The sequence below is a fragment of the Drosophila teissieri genome, chromosome 2L, assembly GCF_016746235.2.
Source record: "Drosophila teissieri strain GT53w chromosome 2L, Prin_Dtei_1.1, whole genome shotgun sequence".
Classification (NCBI taxonomy): Eukaryota; Metazoa; Arthropoda; class Insecta; order Diptera; family Drosophilidae; genus Drosophila; species Drosophila teissieri.
Window position 1 is genome coordinate 14,749,665 of NC_053029.1, and position 17,212 is coordinate 14,766,876.

Here is a 17,212-nt window from a genome sequence, read left to right on the forward strand (position 1 = left end):
AGTCAGTCATTAGAACTTAAAAGCTCTCGAATTTGTTATTCACAATGCTTTTATTGAAATGCATACATTGGTATATAATGCTGTAAGAAAGTGCTAGCTAAGGTGTAATAGGGAACTCAAAAATATAAATCCCCCTATTCCTGAGAGATGGGGTGGTTCGTTTCGAATACAGTGTGCTCCATGGCGAAAGTGCGCTTGGCTCGCTGTAAGGTGATGTTTTCCATGGCTTCGTTGAACTCCAGAAGAGCCTTGCTGAATTCCGCATCGCTCTCGATCATCCTAAGGAAGATGGTCGCTTCGTCCTCGGGCTTCGGCTCCATTTCCCGCTTGGCCTGACCCTTCTTCTTCTTGGCCTCCAGCTTTTCCCTGGACTTGCGCTCCTCCTCCAAGAAAATGGTGGTCAGGCGCTTCTTCAACTTCATCTCTTCCTCGCGAGCCTCCAGCAGTTTGCAGCGCTGTATCTCCCGTTCAAACATCTGCTCTTTGAAGAAGTAAATAAGAAAACATTGCCATCTTTGGAACGGATTACGACCACTCACCGACATCATGAGGGACTTCTCCTTGACGGTGGCAGTTCGCATACCCTCCTCCATGCGGAGCATCAGGCAATCTCCGTTGGCCAGGCTCACGGTTAGTATGCATCCATCCGGCTTGAATACCAGATGGGTGACGGCGTACTTGTATTTGATGGTGAGAATTGGTCGAGTGTGGGACATAAGCAGGTCCCAAAACTCCAAGTTGCCCTTGTCGTCACCAAGGCAGAACATCGAGCAGCGTCCCGTGCTCCAGGCACCGCTCAACACCTGGTTCGGCCGGCGGATGTAGAAGGTACTGGGGCAGTTCTTCACCTCCTCCGACCAGATCCGCACCCGCCAATCGCCCACCACCAGGAAATTCTTCACAAAGAACGGATTACGCATTACGCAGCGAATGGGACCGACAAAAAGTTGATAGGAGGCAACGATAGTCTCCTGCGGAGTCGCGCCCTTGCGATTGCCCACGAACAAGTAACCCATATCCGTACAGAAAATGTAGCGCACTGGGATGGTGTACTCGAACTCGAGGACAGTAACGCCATGTGCATTTTGGCGATTTTGAATGGAATTGGGGTCCGGTTCGGCCAGTATCTCATGCACCGGCATTAGAAGATTCCGGGTATCCCAGTACTTGATGGACCCATCCAACGATCCCGAGTAAAACTCTGTGTTGAGCTTCGAGTGCACCCAGCAGATGGCGGTGGTGGCCTCGCGATGACATGCCTCCAGGGGGCAAATGGTCTTGGGACCACCCTGGTTATCGGTTAGCCAGAAGCCAACCTGACCCTCTTGGAGTCCACCCACCATGTAATTCTCATCTCGCATGCACACCCTGGCGATCCGCACGACTCTCGTGGAATCGTAGTGGGCCACCGGTCGGGTGGCATCATCTATGTTCCAAACGTAGAATGCATGCGGATTATCGTTGCCAAAATCGGGCAGGGTGTTCAGCTGCTTTGTGTAGTTCGGTGTCAGGCTCTCTGAGTTGGTGAAAAATAGGAGAAACTGATTGGGGTCGTTGTTCAGCCATTCGCAAGTCTTCAGCTGACGCGATGGGATCCAGAGATCATGAAAGACATGAATAAGCCTGGCCGCGATTTTCATGCTGATCCCATGACCCAAATCGGCTGGTAGATCCAGAAAGAAGTCCTCGTAGATGTTGACTGCATTATTGGCCGAACTGATGTCCATTGCGTCGTGCATCAATTGGTTCACCTCGATGCCCCAGGAGTCATCGCGCTCGACTTTTTTGCGATAGCGCTGTGTGGACTCTTCATCCAAAATGTTCACCTCCTTGACGTTCCAGCCGCCTTCGTAGTGATTTAAGCCATGGGAATCCAGGGTCACGTTGTGGGTCAAAGCCGAGGAGGCGGCATACTGTTCGCTCAGCTGCGTCCGCTCGTTTATCGGATTGCGCAGGATGTACTTCAGGCGCAGACGTCCACTTGGCTGCACACTGAGGATCATCTCATTGCGGTCCGTGAAGAGGCACTGCCTCCCGAAGCGGCGGCGCTCTCGCGACAGGATGAACTGGTTGCCCAAGGTTCCCATTGCAATCGATTTAACAACTATCAAAAACTAAATAAGTGATTATTTTCGGAACGGTTGTGGGTATTGGTTTTCTTATAACGTCACTAGATACAAAACGAAGAAATTTTAACGTATTTCCTTCTTGAACAAATCTATGAAATTTAATGAAACCGAGCGGAGAGATATACTTTTATATCTGACTTATTTGTCTTGGAATACACTTTGAAAGTTTTTTGTACTACATTTTATAAAAGTATGTATATAAGTAATTATATTTTATAAAAGTATGTATATTTTGTAAAGTATAAACTTTTAAAGCTTAAAACTAATAAATATTATCAACTAGTAAATCAAAATTATGATAATAGGGACTCCACAGTCTGCAATAGTTGTTTTTACCTATTTAGCTTGTGGTTCTTGTAGCATTGTTAACTTTAATAATATTTTAATATATATTTTAAATTCAACGCTGTTAGTTAACAGTGAAATAACAGTTTCCGGTGTGTTATTTTACCGCAGTCGGGTGACCATTTTCTGGGCGCTGCAAAACGCGTTAGTGTGCCTGTTGCGGGAAGTAACAGGTAGCCAAGATGCGGTCACACCGCATTATTAGAACGCGGAAAACATTCAACTTTTTCGAAAGCAACGCGTAATTTACCCAATTAAATAGTGCGTAAATAATAGAGCAAGCTTTGTTGCGTTGGCATTGAATGTCCAAAAGCGAATTGGAGCAATTTGCACTATGGTGAGTTTCGGAGAATGCCAATTAGATCATGTACTTTGTCTATTTTAATGACGTTCTTCACAATCTGTTTATTTAGAAATGGATCTGCAAGAATTCCTTTCCCTGGAACGCCAGCAACTGCAGAAGGAGCGCCAGCGCCTGGCCACCCAAAATCCTTGCCCTGCCGCCCAGCTAGTGAAGTCCGACGACTTCAAAGTGCAATGTCGCAGGGCCAAGGAGTTTAAGGAGTGCACGGAGTCCAATGAACCCGCCACACAATCGCCTTCCTTGGCAACCGGCGGCCAAAACGAAGAACTTCACTTGGACTTGCACCTGGTTGGGGAGGAGGAGCAGCAGCATGGGGAGGAGAAGGAGCTTCCGGCAGAGCAGGGGGTTCTGCCTCCCAACCCCTCGAAGTCCACCAAGGAACTCGCGAATCAGCGCCAGCTGCTCGTCGGCAGCGCTCGTCCGTACAAGTCGCCAGATGCGTCGATGCGGCGCAATTTGGAGAACGAGCGACCGCTCAGTGAGAACCGCTTTCCAATCCGTCGGTCGGTAAGTGCACTGAAAGAAAATGCTATTGAATATAATTATATACATATAAGATAGAATCTCCTATACTACATAAGATAGTTTCTATTATACTATGTAAGATAGTTTCTCACTAAAATATAGATATTCGTTATAGATATTAACCAAAATATTTGGGGAAATGCTTTGCTGTTTGGTTTCAGTGCAGATCCTCTGAATCAGTGTTAAAGACTAAGCTCGAGAACGTGCGTTGCGCTTCACTGGCGCCTCTTACCGCATCGCATCGCCAATTTGTCTGGCGATTGGCCATAAATGTGCGAAATGGGTTTCTCTACGCCTCGTTGCGCTGCTCAATTATGTTCAAGCTTTTCCAAAACTACGTTTTTTGGAATTTTCGGCTCAGTTGCACAAAAGGTTTCACCGTGCTCTTAGCTTTAACTAAATGTCTGCGGACAATTTGGTGAGTTCTGGGCAATTAGAAAGCCTTAGGTTCAAAGAAAAATACATAGTGCTTTAAAATATATTGAAACTCATTTTGCTATTGGTTAAAGTGTACTATTGTACATATTTTCAAACAATTACAATTGAACTTTAGGGTTTCCACACTGATTCCTATAAATCTGTGCAAAATAACAACAATGAAAAAGATCTGCCACTTGTGAGTATTCATTAGTTCTGTTGATTTGAAAGCACCTGTATGCTTATGAGTATATTGCATTTGCAATTTAATAATTTATGTCAAAATTCCCATTTCAATTGCAAAACTTTAAGATTTTCATCGAGCCTTTATATAAACATGCTGAACTTTCCGGTTTTCACTTTTCAATTTGCATTATTTAAATGCCTTGAGTTCTCGGAGGGCTGCTAAATAATTGCTGGCCCAATCGCTCACCCTACCGTTTAGATTGCATAGCCTATTAGTTTGCAACCTACCGCGTGTGTGGTTTAGAGAGCAGCACAATTAGTTGGGCATTTTAATTATTCATATTATTTCGTTACACTTCTCCGTGTTTTGTTGCGTTTTGAGTGTGGCCTCGTTTCCTTCCGCTATCAATGTTGCATGGCCCGTTTCTAGTTGCTACTATTTTCTACTGTAGCAAGTCGATTCCGTGCTCCAGTTACCAACCATTTCGGCTCTTTGTGAACAGGCGACCATTCGCTTAATGAATTTGCTAGCACCGCTCTCAGTTGTTACTCGAAGCTCGTTTGTTGCGCTTGCTTTTGTTGACCTGAACTTGAAATCACCAAGTGCCAATTCGGTTCTCTATAGCAACATACCCTATAACCCACAAAATACACCTTTATGAGGTGAGGCGTGCCGCTGATTGCCGGCAAATCAAAACCAACGAACGGAACGCAATAAAAAGGCAGTCTAATTGACTTCATTTGCAAACCGGCGAGCGCCAGAAGTTAACCCAAAAATCAGAGTGACGTAAAGCAAATATTGAACGATTTCTAAAAATATACAAACTGACAAGTAAAATTTATATAGATGGTTATATATATTTTTGTTATATTTATGAAGGAATCAGTCTGTTGGACTGCTAGTTATAAAATAATATTTCTTCATGGATTGTCTACAAATATTTCCGACTTCTGCCTTTTACAATATGTTTGTGTATGCCCCAATAGGTTTAATTCGGCCGACTCATTTCCCTTTTCTAAGTGCATTGGTGTGAAAGTGCACAATTTGTATGTGTCAGACACGCCCATCTGCAACGGCGATGTGTTTTTATAACTTGCTAATAATAATGCATAGTAAAGTTATGAAGTATGAATTTAAAAGCAGCTCGACCACACAGTGGCTTTTAAATAAATGAAAGCCAAAGAAAGTAGTATACTCCAATATATTCTAGGAATAGTCATACTATTAAAGTCAAAAGGGCGCACGGAAACTCGACACCAATAGATGTTTACAAATGTGCTGTGAATAGAAGTCATGACCTGGACAAGGACGTGAGCAGACAAATGGTGATTAAAGAGGTTGTTAACGATCGTTAATCGTTATGACGTATTTTGAATTAAATTGAGGTCATCTGGTTCTAGAAGAATTAAAATAAAAATACCTTCAATACCTTCTGTTAAATGCCCTTGAACTTACAGAGATGCGTGACAAGTACAAAGGGAATCCATTCCCGTTCAGCTTTCATACGCATTTTCATTAATTTTCGCGCTTTTCGTACACAAACTACCTGGCACTTAGTTAACCCAATTTTGATGCGGCACGCAATCAGATCCGATGAATGGGCGTAGTAAGCTAGGTCGTTAAAGTTCGCCACCGTGGGTGCTTGAACTTTAAATAAGGTGGTTTTAAGTTTTCTTAACAAATTTTTGAATGACAATGTTTAAAAGATATTAAATGGTATAGGTTCCTTTATGAATTTTGTATACTATTTGCAAATAAGAAAATTGTTGTCAACGACTCATCAGCTCAATATGAAATTGTATCCCACTGTTTCTGCACTCTTGACTTCGGTTAATGGCACAAGAAAAGCTGAGCCTAGACTGACCACCTTTTCCACCACCTGAGATGAACTTCGTGAACTCGTAATTCGGATTCCTTCTTGCCACGACTTACTCTTCCAATTTGAAGTCTTCATTTTGATAGTTTCCTTGACCTGAATTACTGGAAAGCGTTGGCTTTAACAGCTTTCATCGCTGGCCTGAACGTTCTGCCAGCTATTAACTATCATATTCATAAATTGCACTTAATTATGCAACGCAAAACCGTTACTCGGATATCCTCGGACCCTTCAGGCACTTACGCGAAATGATGAAAACGTTAAAACCTACTTTAATTAAGGTGCACATCATCAGGGCTAATTGTGAGTGAAGCGTAGTAATGCATGCAGCTAATAAATTGAAGTGCAGGTTCCCTTCGACCGAAGGCACACCAGTGGGCTGAAACAGCTGGGTTTTGTTGATAACCTGGCGTGGAAAGACGTCTCAGCCGAGTGCTGAAGGCGCCTTCAGTCGTTTTACGAAGCGCCTCGTCCTTTATGTTATTATTTTTGTTACCCTTCACAAAATAAAGTATTTGTGGATGAAGGTAGCCAATCCAAACAAAGATGACAGCTCTCAAAATAGTTAAATGCTACAAAAAATTGATTTCAAGTTTTATATATTGTGCTCCACAAATAGAAAAAGAGTTCAGGATCAAATTAAATATAATATTATATCTGTATAGTATATCTGCATGTTTTATGTTTACTTACGAATGTATATTATGCTTATAAGACATGTAAATGAGTAGTAGTCTGGTCGACCCCTTGTCGTCAGTTGGATGTTTGTATTATATATAATTTTGTTGATGCCGTCGGTGCACGCGATTTGCGCCGTCGACGGCATACAAATTATGTGCAAAAATGGCAGTAGGCATTGTGGAGTGTTCGCTGGAGCAGCTCCTGGTGAAGTGCTGGTGCTGCTGACCCCAAAAGCAGAGAAAGAACGAAGCCAGAATAATTTGTGGCCCATGCCACATGTAAAAATGTATACGAGCTTCTTGCTGGTGGTTAGTGTCGCCGAAAGAAACACAGGGAATTAGAAACAAGCCATGGGTGCGATAAGGAATATGGGGATATATATATATATATACAGCCCGCCAAGGAGCCACTCACAAGTAAGGACGACGGCCCACTCACGTTCGTTTTCTCTCTCGCACGCAGGATGATATGGAGCAATGGGTTACGGACACATTTTATTCGTACTTCCCCGGCTTTAACAATGAAAATCAGAAGCGGCAAAATTATTTGCGTGAGCGACAGCGCGAGAACCAGCAGAACTTTCTCAAGCACCAGGTAAGCGTTTCAATATTACCATAAAAATAGTTTGATTGTGTGCCAACATTCATAACGCCAAACAGTGCTAGATTTACGAGCTTACAATAAAGGTATCTCTTGTTGTATTGTAATCCTAGATGCTCCATCCGCCGGTTAACAAGCATGTCAGAGCGGAACAACTGAGGAAGACATCTCAACCAGCTGCTGCTCCAGCACCAATCCGCTCCAGCCAATCCAGCACAAGCACCTCGAACCACAGCACAACGGATAAGACTGACCTAGAGTTAATTGTAAATAGTAATCCCAACTATGTGCCGCCCAAAATTCGGCCAGGCACAACACGTCAGAAACTCCTCCAGGATCTGGGACATGTGGAGCTGTCGAACATTGTAACAGGAGATGGTATTATGGAGCGCAACCTGCGGAGTGCCGAGCTGGAAACAGCACGTAAAAAGGATTACCAGCGGGATCTGATGCAGCAAATTGATGAAAAGCGTCGCTCCATAGAATTGCTAAGGGAAAAAGAGCGTCGACAGGAGGAGGCTTTGACCAGGTAATATTAAATACATTTTTCTTAGTTTATCTTAGTTCTTACTATGACTATTTTCCTACAGGCGACTGGAGGCACAATTGAAGACAATACAGTTGGAGGAGCAGTTGGAAAAAGAGCGCGTGCGAGCGGAAAGGGTAATATATCGTTTGATAAAACTGCTGTTGTTATTTAACATTGTAATAGTAAAAGTACTTATTCATTTCAAGTCGTAGTTTCTATAACACAGTATACATTTGTATTGAACGACCAGTTAAATTGTTAACCGTAGGACCTTGAGTTTATTTATATAACTAGCTTTAGATCACATATCAGAAAATTCGATTACGTGCTATTGTCGTTGATTGGTATTACCATTATTTTCATAAGCTTTTGGGCCCAAAATAAATGGTGAAGGTTATTAATTGTAATTGATAGAAATATTAGGGCCTCTGATTTCGTTTATCCACATCTAATGATACGCAATTACATTCGAGTCCAGCGTTATTAATTGAATAAAATTTCTCTTACTTTTGTTCACTATGCTGACAGGCTCGCATTGACTCGGAACAGAACCGCTTGATGCGCGAGCAATTGTTGGCCAAGCTGGAACAGGATGCCCAGTTGCTGCACGCCAAGGAGATCAACAATCTAGCTGATACGCCCAGGACGTCCCGCACTAAAGGCAAAAGCAATAACGCCACTAACATAAGCACAGATAGCAACACCAACCGGGTGTACAAATATTTTAGTAACTCTGCACATCACGAGTACAGACGCGGTCAGCCTTTACCGTCGGCCGTTGAGTTGGACTTTGAGGTGCCTCAAATGGCCAAAATCGAGCGCGAGTGCTTCCATCTGTGCGACAAGATTTGTCCGCTTTGCGATGAACCGCTGAAGAGCTACGAGAGCTGCTGTCTGCGATGCCAGCGGAAACTGGCTCTGAAGCTAAAGCAAAAGGAAACCAAGCAGATTGGAGAAAATGGGGCAAAACCTAGCGAAGACTCAGAGGAGAGTAAGGAGGAGCAAGATCAGGATGAGTTTCGGGAGGATGATCCCAATCATGACTGCCAGAACAGCTACGCCCTGGTGTGTCACAAGTGCGAGCGACTATACGCCATGTGCCCCCAGTGCCTGAGCAAAAGCGATGTGTGCCGTGCTTGCCAGCGGGAACGGAATGTTTGCATGAACTGTCGCCGAAATCTCTGCTCGTTTTGCCTGGAGGAAGTTGCCTGCGGCAGGGACACAGAGCGCACGCATGTTAATGACAAGGAATCCTTTGGAGATCCGCCCTCAAACAATTCATTTCATGTTCTGGAACTAAACTATGCTGTGCCTGCAGCTAAGGACACTACGGCGAGTAATCTGGCCGATGTATCGCCACCATATTCAGTTAACATAGCGCGAAACTCTGTATTCCATGCCGACTATAAGGCTACGCCGGTGAAGCCGTCTATCCTCGAACAACTGCCAGCGACTTCGGGTAGTGCCAACACCAGTTTCGAGCTGGATAGCGCCGATGAGCAGGCTGTGGAGCGGGTACGACGTCAGACGGATCAGCGGCTGTCCCGCTATCTCAAGAACTACGGCGATCTGGCCACCAAGCAGCACCAAAAGTTAAAGCAGTCGGAGTTGCATCGAAGCAAGAGCGAATCTCGTCATCGTGGCACTCAAACAACACCGCAGTCTTTGGCAAGGAGAGATGTTGTTCTTAGGGAGGCTGCTGGTCACAATCTATCGATGCCTCTGCTGCGCGAGATGCCCAAAATGACACGACAGGAGACAGGTGCACCCTTGGCTGAAAATGGACAGCGGAAGATTGAAAATCTAAAAAAGCGCTGGGAGGTAAGTGGATACCTTAATACCAAATATTAAATAATGAAACTTACACCTTGATTTAATTGCAGGTTCCTGCCGTGCAAAAGTTTACCGTTTCAACATCATCGCCTAAAATCCTAACTCAAGTGGGAGCCATCAGAAAACAGTTGCAGGCAGCGCGATTCTTCGATGATGAAGTTGATCCGGATGATTATTAAGGAGGTGTCAACCACTCTTTTTTAGAACAACGAAAATGATTGGATTGACTTCTCTTCTTATGCGAGCAAAACGAATTTAATTATTTTTGATGTCTTCACATTTGCCATTATTATTTCACACTAATTTCATTTTGAAAACAACTCATGTAGTTATAACTTTATAGTGAGCTGGTTCCAAGTGCTTCTGCTGTTTCATTCAGCGACTTTAATACATAAGCCATAAAGTTTGTTAACGTTTATTGTTCTTATTTTATTAACTACAAAGGTGTTAATTAGAAGAATTCAATATTAAAGACAAACTTACCAGAATTATTTAAAAAGTTGTTATATTTCAAAGAGTTATTTTTCAAGTATGAATTAATAAACCACTAATTTTTGGTAAAAAGCTAATAGCATACAGATTAATGAAGTTATTGAAATATATTCAGTCTCTGAAAACAGAAAGAACTTTAATCAATTGATTTTTCAGTGGTTTTCAGTTTAGTATTCTTGAGTTTTGTTGTATGCATTTAGTGCCTCAGTTCAACCATTGGTAATTGGTAGTCCCCCATATAAGTGATTAAATTGAAACAAATCGAGTTTTATGATTAAACATAAATATTTTTTTTTATTTTTTTAAGCATTGCAGTTGTCGTTGATCAGGTGTTAGTGGCATCTGTGGACCGTCCTACCACTGGATGGGCTGAGGGGCGTAGACGGGGGCGTACTGCGAGTAGGCACCGGCGGATCCGTAGCTGGGAGCTGGGGCGCTGCATGGCACTGGGGCCAGGTTGGGCTGGCAGCTGAACAGGTAGTTCTTGGGGCAGGGAGGAGCCGGGATCGAGACCGGAGCGGCGGCGTAGGATGGAGCAGCTGGGGCGGCGTAGGCCTGGGGAGCGGCAGCCGGAGCGGCGTAGGACGGAGCAGGAGCAGCGGCGGGCTTGCCGTAGCCACCACCGTAGGAGGAGCCGAGCATCTTGTCCTCCTTATCGGCGGCAACGAAAGCGGCCAGCAGGCAGATGGTGGAGACGATGGCGATGCACTTCATGTTGATTGGTTGATGATTTCTTAGACTGTTGGTAGCAGACTGCGATGCTTCTGCCTTCGACACTCGAGGTTTATATACCCGATGCAGTGCCATCAAAAGTGCAGAGGCAAGCACTGACCAAGTTTTCAGTTTAACCAACGACCCCTGGAAGTCGGCGTGAGTGGCGCTTTTTCTGCATGGCCAACAGAAAGCGAAAAGAACAAACATTTCCTCCACTTTTTTGGGCCACTGAACTTGTTGAGTAAACAAATTGTCGCATGCCAAAATTGTAAATTAATAAAACAACGGAAATAAAATTGGTTGAAGCACCAAGAATGAAATGTACTTTGCTTTGTGTTGAGCTATATAATTTTATTAAAATGTTTTAGACAATTTTTATTTAGGTTTATGAAACGTAATATGTAATAATTATATTATATGAAAATAAATAATTTATTACTAGCATATTCATTTAGTTCAATGGTCTGATTTTTTCTGGAGAATTTGTAATCGCGTGCCGAATATGCCTTGCATAGCAGAAAATATTCGTTTATGTTTATGCATAGCAACAATCGCTTCTGCATAAACCTTTCTTAAAAGTTCTTTCAAATCTGTTGATTAAGTAACCTTTTGCTTCATGACAGCAAATTTGTATTGATATATTATAATATTATTATCATTATAATATTTATATTATTATTATATATTATTATTATTATTATATTTTATTATATTATTATTATTATTTTATTTTATTTCTATTATATTATTTTATTTATATTATTATTATTAGAATATTTTATTATATTATTATGAACGAAACAATTGCTTTATTAATTTTTTTAATATGTACTTAGGTCAATTTTCTTTACCATGGTCTATATCTCAGTGCATAGTTAAGAATTGTATATTTTATTTTAAAACATTCTATTTCATGCAGTTCTTAAAAAGGTTTAAATATAACTGTTTTATGATCTCATAATTCTAAGCTAAATACAACATAAACAAGAAAGAAATGAAATATTTCTATAAGAACTCAAAGCTCTAAAAACCTCAACTTAAAGCCTATTGGCAATGTCAACACATCAAAGACTTGTGGCAGATATATTACGAATCTAGCAGTCATGAAATGCTTCATTTCATTTCAAAATTCGATGTAGCTTTTATATTTACATTTTCATACGAAAACCAAGCGCTTGAGTTAAATTTCATCTTGTCAAAATGAAACTCGCTTCGCAATTTTGGCACAAAGTCTGCCGTCATTATCATGCAAGCCGTGGGTTGTACGTTCCAACAGTTGAAAAGAGCGAATCGAATGACCAACTGAGGCACAAGCTCGAGCACTCTGAGGAGGTAATAAAACGGGCTATGACTTTGTATAAACCAAATGAGATGATGCTGTCCTTTAATGGTGGCAAGGATTGCACGGTCTTGCTGGATATTTTAGCCAGGATGACGTCACTGACGACCTCAATGCCCCTGGGAGCGGTTTACGTGAAGTCTGCAAATCCATTTGAGGAGCTTGAGACGTTTGTGGATAATTCTGTCCAGCGCTATGGACTACAACTAAGGATATACCAAGGAGCCCTTAAGGTTGCCTTCGAGCAGCTGATAGCCGAGGATTCCCAGGTGAAGGCAATCTTCCTTGGCTGCCGGCGCAGCGATCCCGAAGGCTTTGATCTATGCGATATGGCACCTACCAACAACGGATGGCCAGCGATGATGCGGATCTTCCCGCTGCTTGAGTGGAGCTACCACGACATTTGGAGCTACTTGCGCTCCAACAATCTGCCCTACTGCTGCCTCTACGATCGGGGCTACACATCATTAGGGGATCGCAGTTCAACCCGTCTTAATCCCAACCTGCTGTCTTACGACGAAAAGCTGGGCAAGATGACTTATCGGCCAGCCTACGAATTGGAGGATGTGCTCCTGGAGCGGATCAACCGGGATGGGCATGGCCAGGTCTCAGTCAGCGGAACCAAACAATAACCAGTGGCCAAAGTTCAGGTCAAGCTCAAAGTTTCCGGCTCTGCTCTTGACTTGATTTTCTTTTCATTTTTCCACCCCAATGTGAGACAAAGTGGAGCAGCAAGTGTCAGCTAACTGGGCCGACAATTCTTCGTCAAGACCCCATTTCACTTGTTCACATTTCGCTTATCAGACAATTTGAATAACTTGCACAAACCGGCCTAGCCCCTTATACCATACCACTTTTATCTACTGTATAAGAGAAATGCTAGTAAAAGTTCTTAAATATTTGATGAGAAATTTGCGAAAGCTTTTGCACCTAAAGCTCAGGAACTCTGTGGTCTTGGTTGCCGTAAAAAAGTATATTTTAACTTGTATTTAGTTATTTATTTGTATAGCTGTTTAATATTAGATTCATTGATACAATGTTAATCTATTTACCAAAATGTTATTTATTTTGTAAACTTTTTTTATTTTATTTTTATTATATATGTAAAGGTTAGTTTTTTAAGGCATTAACAATTTTAATAAATTTCAATAGATTCGTTGATATAATGATCGTCTATTTAGGAAAATGTAAACTTTTCTTTGCGAAATATTAATACATATTACATATTACAAAACCGAATATTGTGTCTTTAAACCTAGGGTTTACTTGGGCCCCTTTAAGAAGTAAACCAACTCATGTGTCGCTTGCGTTGGGCTTTTACTTGGCGTTGATGAAGTCGTGGTACTGGTTCCCTCGTCATCCACGAGGAGCAGTCGGTGATTGCGCCTATGGCATTCCTGCTTCTTGGACACCTTTTTCGCTTTCTCGATTTCATTACCATTGGAATACTCCTGGCTGGATGACTGTGCCTGTGGCGTGTACTCCAACAGATCACGATAAACTTTCCACAGACTCTGATCCTCGGAACGGTCCAGCCAGTTGAGCAGATCCTGAATGGTCTTATCATGTCGGTGGGCAACTTGCGAATTGAAGGGCGGATGCTTTCGAGTAGCGAACTGTGCCCGGTACACAGTTTTGTTGGTTTTCGGTGTAAGGCTGACGCGAAACCATTGCTGATCTTGCGGATCCTCACCCAGTAGGGCGTATTCAAAGTCCGGAGCTACCGAGGAAGTCTCCTGCAGGAGACCCAAACGATCAGTGGTGGACACCTCACTGTTGTTGGCTGTCGCTAACGGTTCTTGTCTACGAATGTTGCATTATTGTATGGTTTTATAGTGTGAAAAATTTGAGATATTTACCCCAATTGAGAGTATCTCAACTCGGTGGGTATGACTCTTCCACCGCTGGCCATCACACAAAAAATTAGTATTCCCATATACGGTTTGTTCCACATTTTGCCAATTTTCGCTGAGTGCGATGAAGTTTCTGAACTCACAGCGTTATATAGTGTTTATGCTTGGGCTTTGTCATCTTTTCCGGTTGCTTGGGAATCGTGTTCGGCGTACAAACCGGCATGTAAAAGTAGCTGAAATGATTTCGATTTGACAAGTGCTATTTCTCGGATAGCTAATACTGGTGATATACTGTCACGTTTGTGGTTTAAGTTACAATTTGGTTTGTCAAATGCTGCTTATTAATGATTTGTAATATTTTTTAGATAGCTTACATTAATGAAAGAAGATCATTGATTCTAAATGCTAAGCTTCTCACTTGTTATATTTTTCACACCTTTTTAAAGCAGAAAATATGTTTATTGTTTCTTCCTTTGTGTTACCAATACCTATTCTATATTATATATTATTCGTAGTCGTAACACCTTTTTTATATGGTGTCACATGTATCTAATAATTATAATTAATAACGAAATAAAGAGGTTTTTCCTTTTCCTCCTTGCGGTTAATAGGAATATTTGCCTTTTGAATTTATTCGGGGAAGTGCCACTTGGCCGAGTCACTTCCGGTGCGCTCCTTCCGTTTCCGCTTCTCTCTCGCAACAGCTGCCGCAGCATTGCCAGCATGGACGAATGTTATTATCAGTGAAATTGGCGACCTTTCCAATGTGGGTAAACTCTGAAGGATGTTAATCAACAAGGCTACTTTCACTTTAGCACACAGACGCCCCTCACCCCCCGCACCCTGTCGTCCTGCGGTGAGCGTGCGCCCGAGAGGCAACTTTCTCTCGCCCGTTTCTCAGCACTCTCTTTGGGTATTTCATCGCTCTCTGTGAGCCTTTTAACAGCAGCTGAGACGGCACAGCTGTTTGGCATTTTGCGCGCGCACTTTGCTAAAACAAAACGAAACGCATATCACACATACGCGCCGTGGTACGGCGAAGGCAACTCTCCTTGGGCTCGACAGGACTCGGAACCGTTTCGCACGCTCAGTAGACAATCTTTCCTCATTTCGTTAACACACTCACTCAGCACCTTTAAGCGAACCAATAATACAATACAGAAGAATTTCCCCAAAGCAACAAACAGCAACAGTAGCTAAATGAAATACCCAAAATACCCTAAAACGAATAGATAAATAAATACACATAAATAATTTTCCATTATAAAAGAAAAGAGCTTGATTAGATCCGTGTGTGGTTCGCCGACTAAAATATAATATTAACCAGCTATATTTAATCAAATCACATTCGATTGAACCGAATGTCGACGTGCGTGTCTAGTGCAAAAAGCTAAATCCCTCGCCTTTTTGTTGTGGCTGTCGTCGCCTGAAACTTTAAACGAAAGTATGTAAAAAAATGTATCTCTTATCAGGCGCTTCGTTTATGCGTGGCACTTTAATGGCAAACAGCCATAAATTGCCCGCTACAAGGCAGCCAACTGGCTTTAACCATTTTCTCCAATTTACTTTCTGTATCCTGTTTTATTTGAGCTATTCCTTGGACAACTTAGCCACTTATCAGTTGAGAAACGAACGCCATGGATTGTAGTTTGTGTGCAGGGTAATTGCTGTGCTCGGTATCTGATAACAATCACTTATTCCCATTGAAAGCCAATCGTTATTATAATTGATGGGTTGCCAACATCATGTGATGTCAGTGAGGGAATATTGTGAAAATGTACAGGACCTTGAATGGTCGGAATAGTGGTGTCAATAGTACTTTGCATTTAATTTGAATTGATTTGTTTTTTATTATAACAGAAAATCATTCAATTTAAAATAAACATTACATTCCCTTAAGCTTGTAGTTAGCTGTTATTTAAACCTACATTTTGAACAATTAAATTTACTTGAAGTTTCACCTTTTGTTCGGCATTATCTGTTATTTTTAATTTAATTAAATGTGTTTGGCCCATGTTCGTTGGATGGTTTGTTCGTTGCCTGCGTGTTCAAGTGGCGTGTAAAGTAATTTAGCAATCCAGCAAACTTTTCGGGGCGCTTAATTTTTAGCGCAAAACAAATAAGCAATTGCAAAAGGCACAGGGCAGAAGCGAACAAATGCGGACTGCGAAAGTCCTTCAGAATGAGCCGAGCGGAGTAGGGTTTCAGCCAGGTTAGTTAAGCGAAAGAAAAAGTTTGGCCTGGCCATTACTTTCACTTTTTCAGCGTTTCAGCTGTTCCCGTGCTTCGCCACTGCAATATTTTTGCCGTTGTCTAAGCCAACTTGGGGCTTCACCTTAGGTGTGTCTACAGCATGTATAGGTACGAGTATATATAAATATTATATATATACATTTTTTATATACTGGATATGTGCGCTCGGGTGAGGGTGCGCGAACTCGTCCTTCAATATTGCTGCTGTTAGATTTTCCTCATCAAAAGCCTTTAAAGCGTTTTATGAACCGTGCATTTGACTTACAACTTTCATAACTTTTTACTTTAATGTCTAGTAAATTGAGGGTGTGAAGTGCTTAGGCGACTAAGTTTGTTTACAAGTTTTCGCTTAGTCAACCCTCCAAAGCTTCAATTTTGTTATCCGATGTCAGCGTTAAAGGAATCTTATCTAAAGAGAAGGCTTGCCATTTGAAGTTAGTTTTTATAATTAACACAACTTTTGTTTGAAAATACAATCAAATAGAAAATACATTTTGAACATTTCAGTTCGAGTTTCTTAGTATCTAAAATTGTTGCTACAAATGCCTTTTTTACTCTTAATGTTAAATGAATATTGAGGTAACAAACTGGAGAATGATGTATATTGATTTTTATAGTTTTTGTTTACAAAAAATAGGTATATCCATATTGGTTAAATGTTATATTTAAAATCCCCTAACATTTTTCAATTTCTTTACTACGTGTGGGTGGGTGGGCAGGAATAAAAACTAGCTGTTGTGTGAGCTGAGCTATGGTAACTATAAAAAAAGGGCTACAACTCGCTTTGGAGTCGTAAATTGTTGATGTTGCTGTTGCCAGTTGCTGTTGTTGGTGGTCCCTCCCACCCTTGGTTGTTGTTCCTGTTGTTTTGGCCCTGCAGCTGGACTTGTAATGAATATAAAACTGCCTTTTAACTGCCTTGGCTGTAATCCTTCTCGTACCCTTGGCAGCTCGGTTTTTATTCGTGCCCGAGGGTTATGCGAATTCCTTTTCCTGAATTGTTTTACGATCTCCACCTAGAGGCATTTACTCAGCCAAATGGTCGTTCTTCAACAAGAAACTTGTTGAAGCAAAG

At 41.8% G+C, this 17,212-nt stretch overlaps 5 protein-coding genes across 5 annotated transcripts; 2 read left to right on the top strand and 3 right to left on the bottom strand.

Annotated features, from left to right (window-relative positions):
- Window positions 1-31: 31 nt before the first annotated feature.
- On the bottom strand, window positions 32-2,238 carry LOC122625630 (dynein intermediate chain 3, ciliary). Its single transcript, XM_043805729.1, has 2 exons — window positions 540-2,238; window positions 32-476 (listed from the first exon to the last, which is right to left on the bottom strand). The coding sequence occupies exons 1-2, from the start codon at window positions 2,085-2,087 to the stop codon at window positions 135-137; spliced, it is 1,890 nt and encodes a 629-aa protein (XP_043661664.1). The 5' UTR covers window positions 2,088-2,238; the 3' UTR covers window positions 32-134.
- Window positions 2,239-2,671: 433 nt separating this feature from the next.
- On the top strand, window positions 2,672-9,896 carry LOC122613938. The gene is made up of 7 exons (XM_043788370.1): window positions 2,672-2,811; window positions 2,888-3,345; window positions 6,987-7,118; window positions 7,238-7,653; window positions 7,715-7,787; window positions 8,182-9,474; window positions 9,537-9,896. The coding sequence occupies exons 2-7, from the start codon at window positions 2,890-2,892 to the stop codon at window positions 9,663-9,665; spliced, it is 2,499 nt and encodes an 832-aa protein (XP_043644305.1). The 5' UTR covers window positions 2,672-2,811; window positions 2,888-2,889; the 3' UTR covers window positions 9,666-9,896.
- Window positions 9,897-10,244: 348 nt separating this feature from the next.
- LOC122626192 (vitelline membrane protein Vm34Ca) lies at window positions 10,245-10,753 on the bottom strand. Its single transcript, XM_043806356.1, has one exon. The coding sequence runs from the start codon at window positions 10,690-10,692 to the stop codon at window positions 10,333-10,335; it is 360 nt and encodes a 119-aa protein (XP_043662291.1). The 5' UTR covers window positions 10,693-10,753; the 3' UTR covers window positions 10,245-10,332.
- Window positions 10,754-11,797: 1,044 nt separating this feature from the next.
- LOC122624691 (FAD synthase) lies at window positions 11,798-12,930 on the top strand. The gene has a single exon (XM_043804368.1). It carries the CDS (start codon window positions 11,893-11,895, stop codon window positions 12,661-12,663), a length of 771 nt encoding a protein of 256 aa, XP_043660303.1. The 5' UTR covers window positions 11,798-11,892; the 3' UTR covers window positions 12,664-12,930.
- A 254-nt stretch (window positions 12,931-13,184) lies between these two features.
- On the bottom strand, window positions 13,185-14,177 carry LOC122624701. Its single transcript, XM_043804379.1, has 2 exons — window positions 13,891-14,177; window positions 13,185-13,834 (listed from the first exon to the last, which is right to left on the bottom strand). The coding sequence occupies exons 1-2, from the start codon at window positions 13,983-13,985 to the stop codon at window positions 13,294-13,296; spliced, it is 636 nt and encodes a 211-aa protein (XP_043660314.1). The 5' UTR covers window positions 13,986-14,177; the 3' UTR covers window positions 13,185-13,293.
- Window positions 14,178-17,212: the final 3,035 nt, after the last annotated feature.

What these genes read in the sequence shown, in the direction of transcription:
- LOC122625630 (XM_043805729.1), bottom strand. Translation starts at nt 2,087, where the DNA reads ATGGGAACCTTGGGCAACCAGTTCATCCTGTCGCGAGAGCGCCGCCGC. An exon ending in AGAAGTCCCTCATGATGTCG is followed by an intron (nt 477 to 539) that starts GTGAGTGGTCGT and finishes TTCAAAGAGCAG; the next exon opens with ATGTTTGAACGGGAGATACA.
- LOC122624701 (XM_043804379.1), bottom strand. Translation starts at nt 13,985, where the DNA reads ATGTGGAACAAACCGTATATGGGAATACTAATTTTTTGTGTGATGGCC. An exon ending in TTGAGATACTCTCAATTGGG is followed by an intron (nt 13,835 to 13,890) that starts GTAAATATCTCA and finishes CAACATTCGTAG; the next exon opens with ACAAGAACCGTTAGCGACAG.
- LOC122613938 (XM_043788370.1), top strand. Translation starts at nt 2,890, where the DNA reads ATGGATCTGCAAGAATTCCTTTCCCTGGAACGCCAGCAACTGCAGAAG. An exon ending in AGCGCGTGCGAGCGGAAAGG is followed by an intron (nt 7,788 to 8,181) that starts GTAATATATCGT and finishes CTATGCTGACAG; the next exon opens with GCTCGCATTGACTCGGAACA. An exon ending in ATCTAAAAAAGCGCTGGGAG is followed by an intron (nt 9,475 to 9,536) that starts GTAAGTGGATAC and finishes ATTTAATTGCAG; the next exon opens with GTTCCTGCCGTGCAAAAGTT.
- LOC122626192 (XM_043806356.1), bottom strand. Translation starts at nt 10,692, where the DNA reads ATGAAGTGCATCGCCATCGTCTCCACCATCTGCCTGCTGGCCGCTTTC.
- LOC122624691 (XM_043804368.1), top strand. Translation starts at nt 11,893, where the DNA reads ATGAAACTCGCTTCGCAATTTTGGCACAAAGTCTGCCGTCATTATCAT.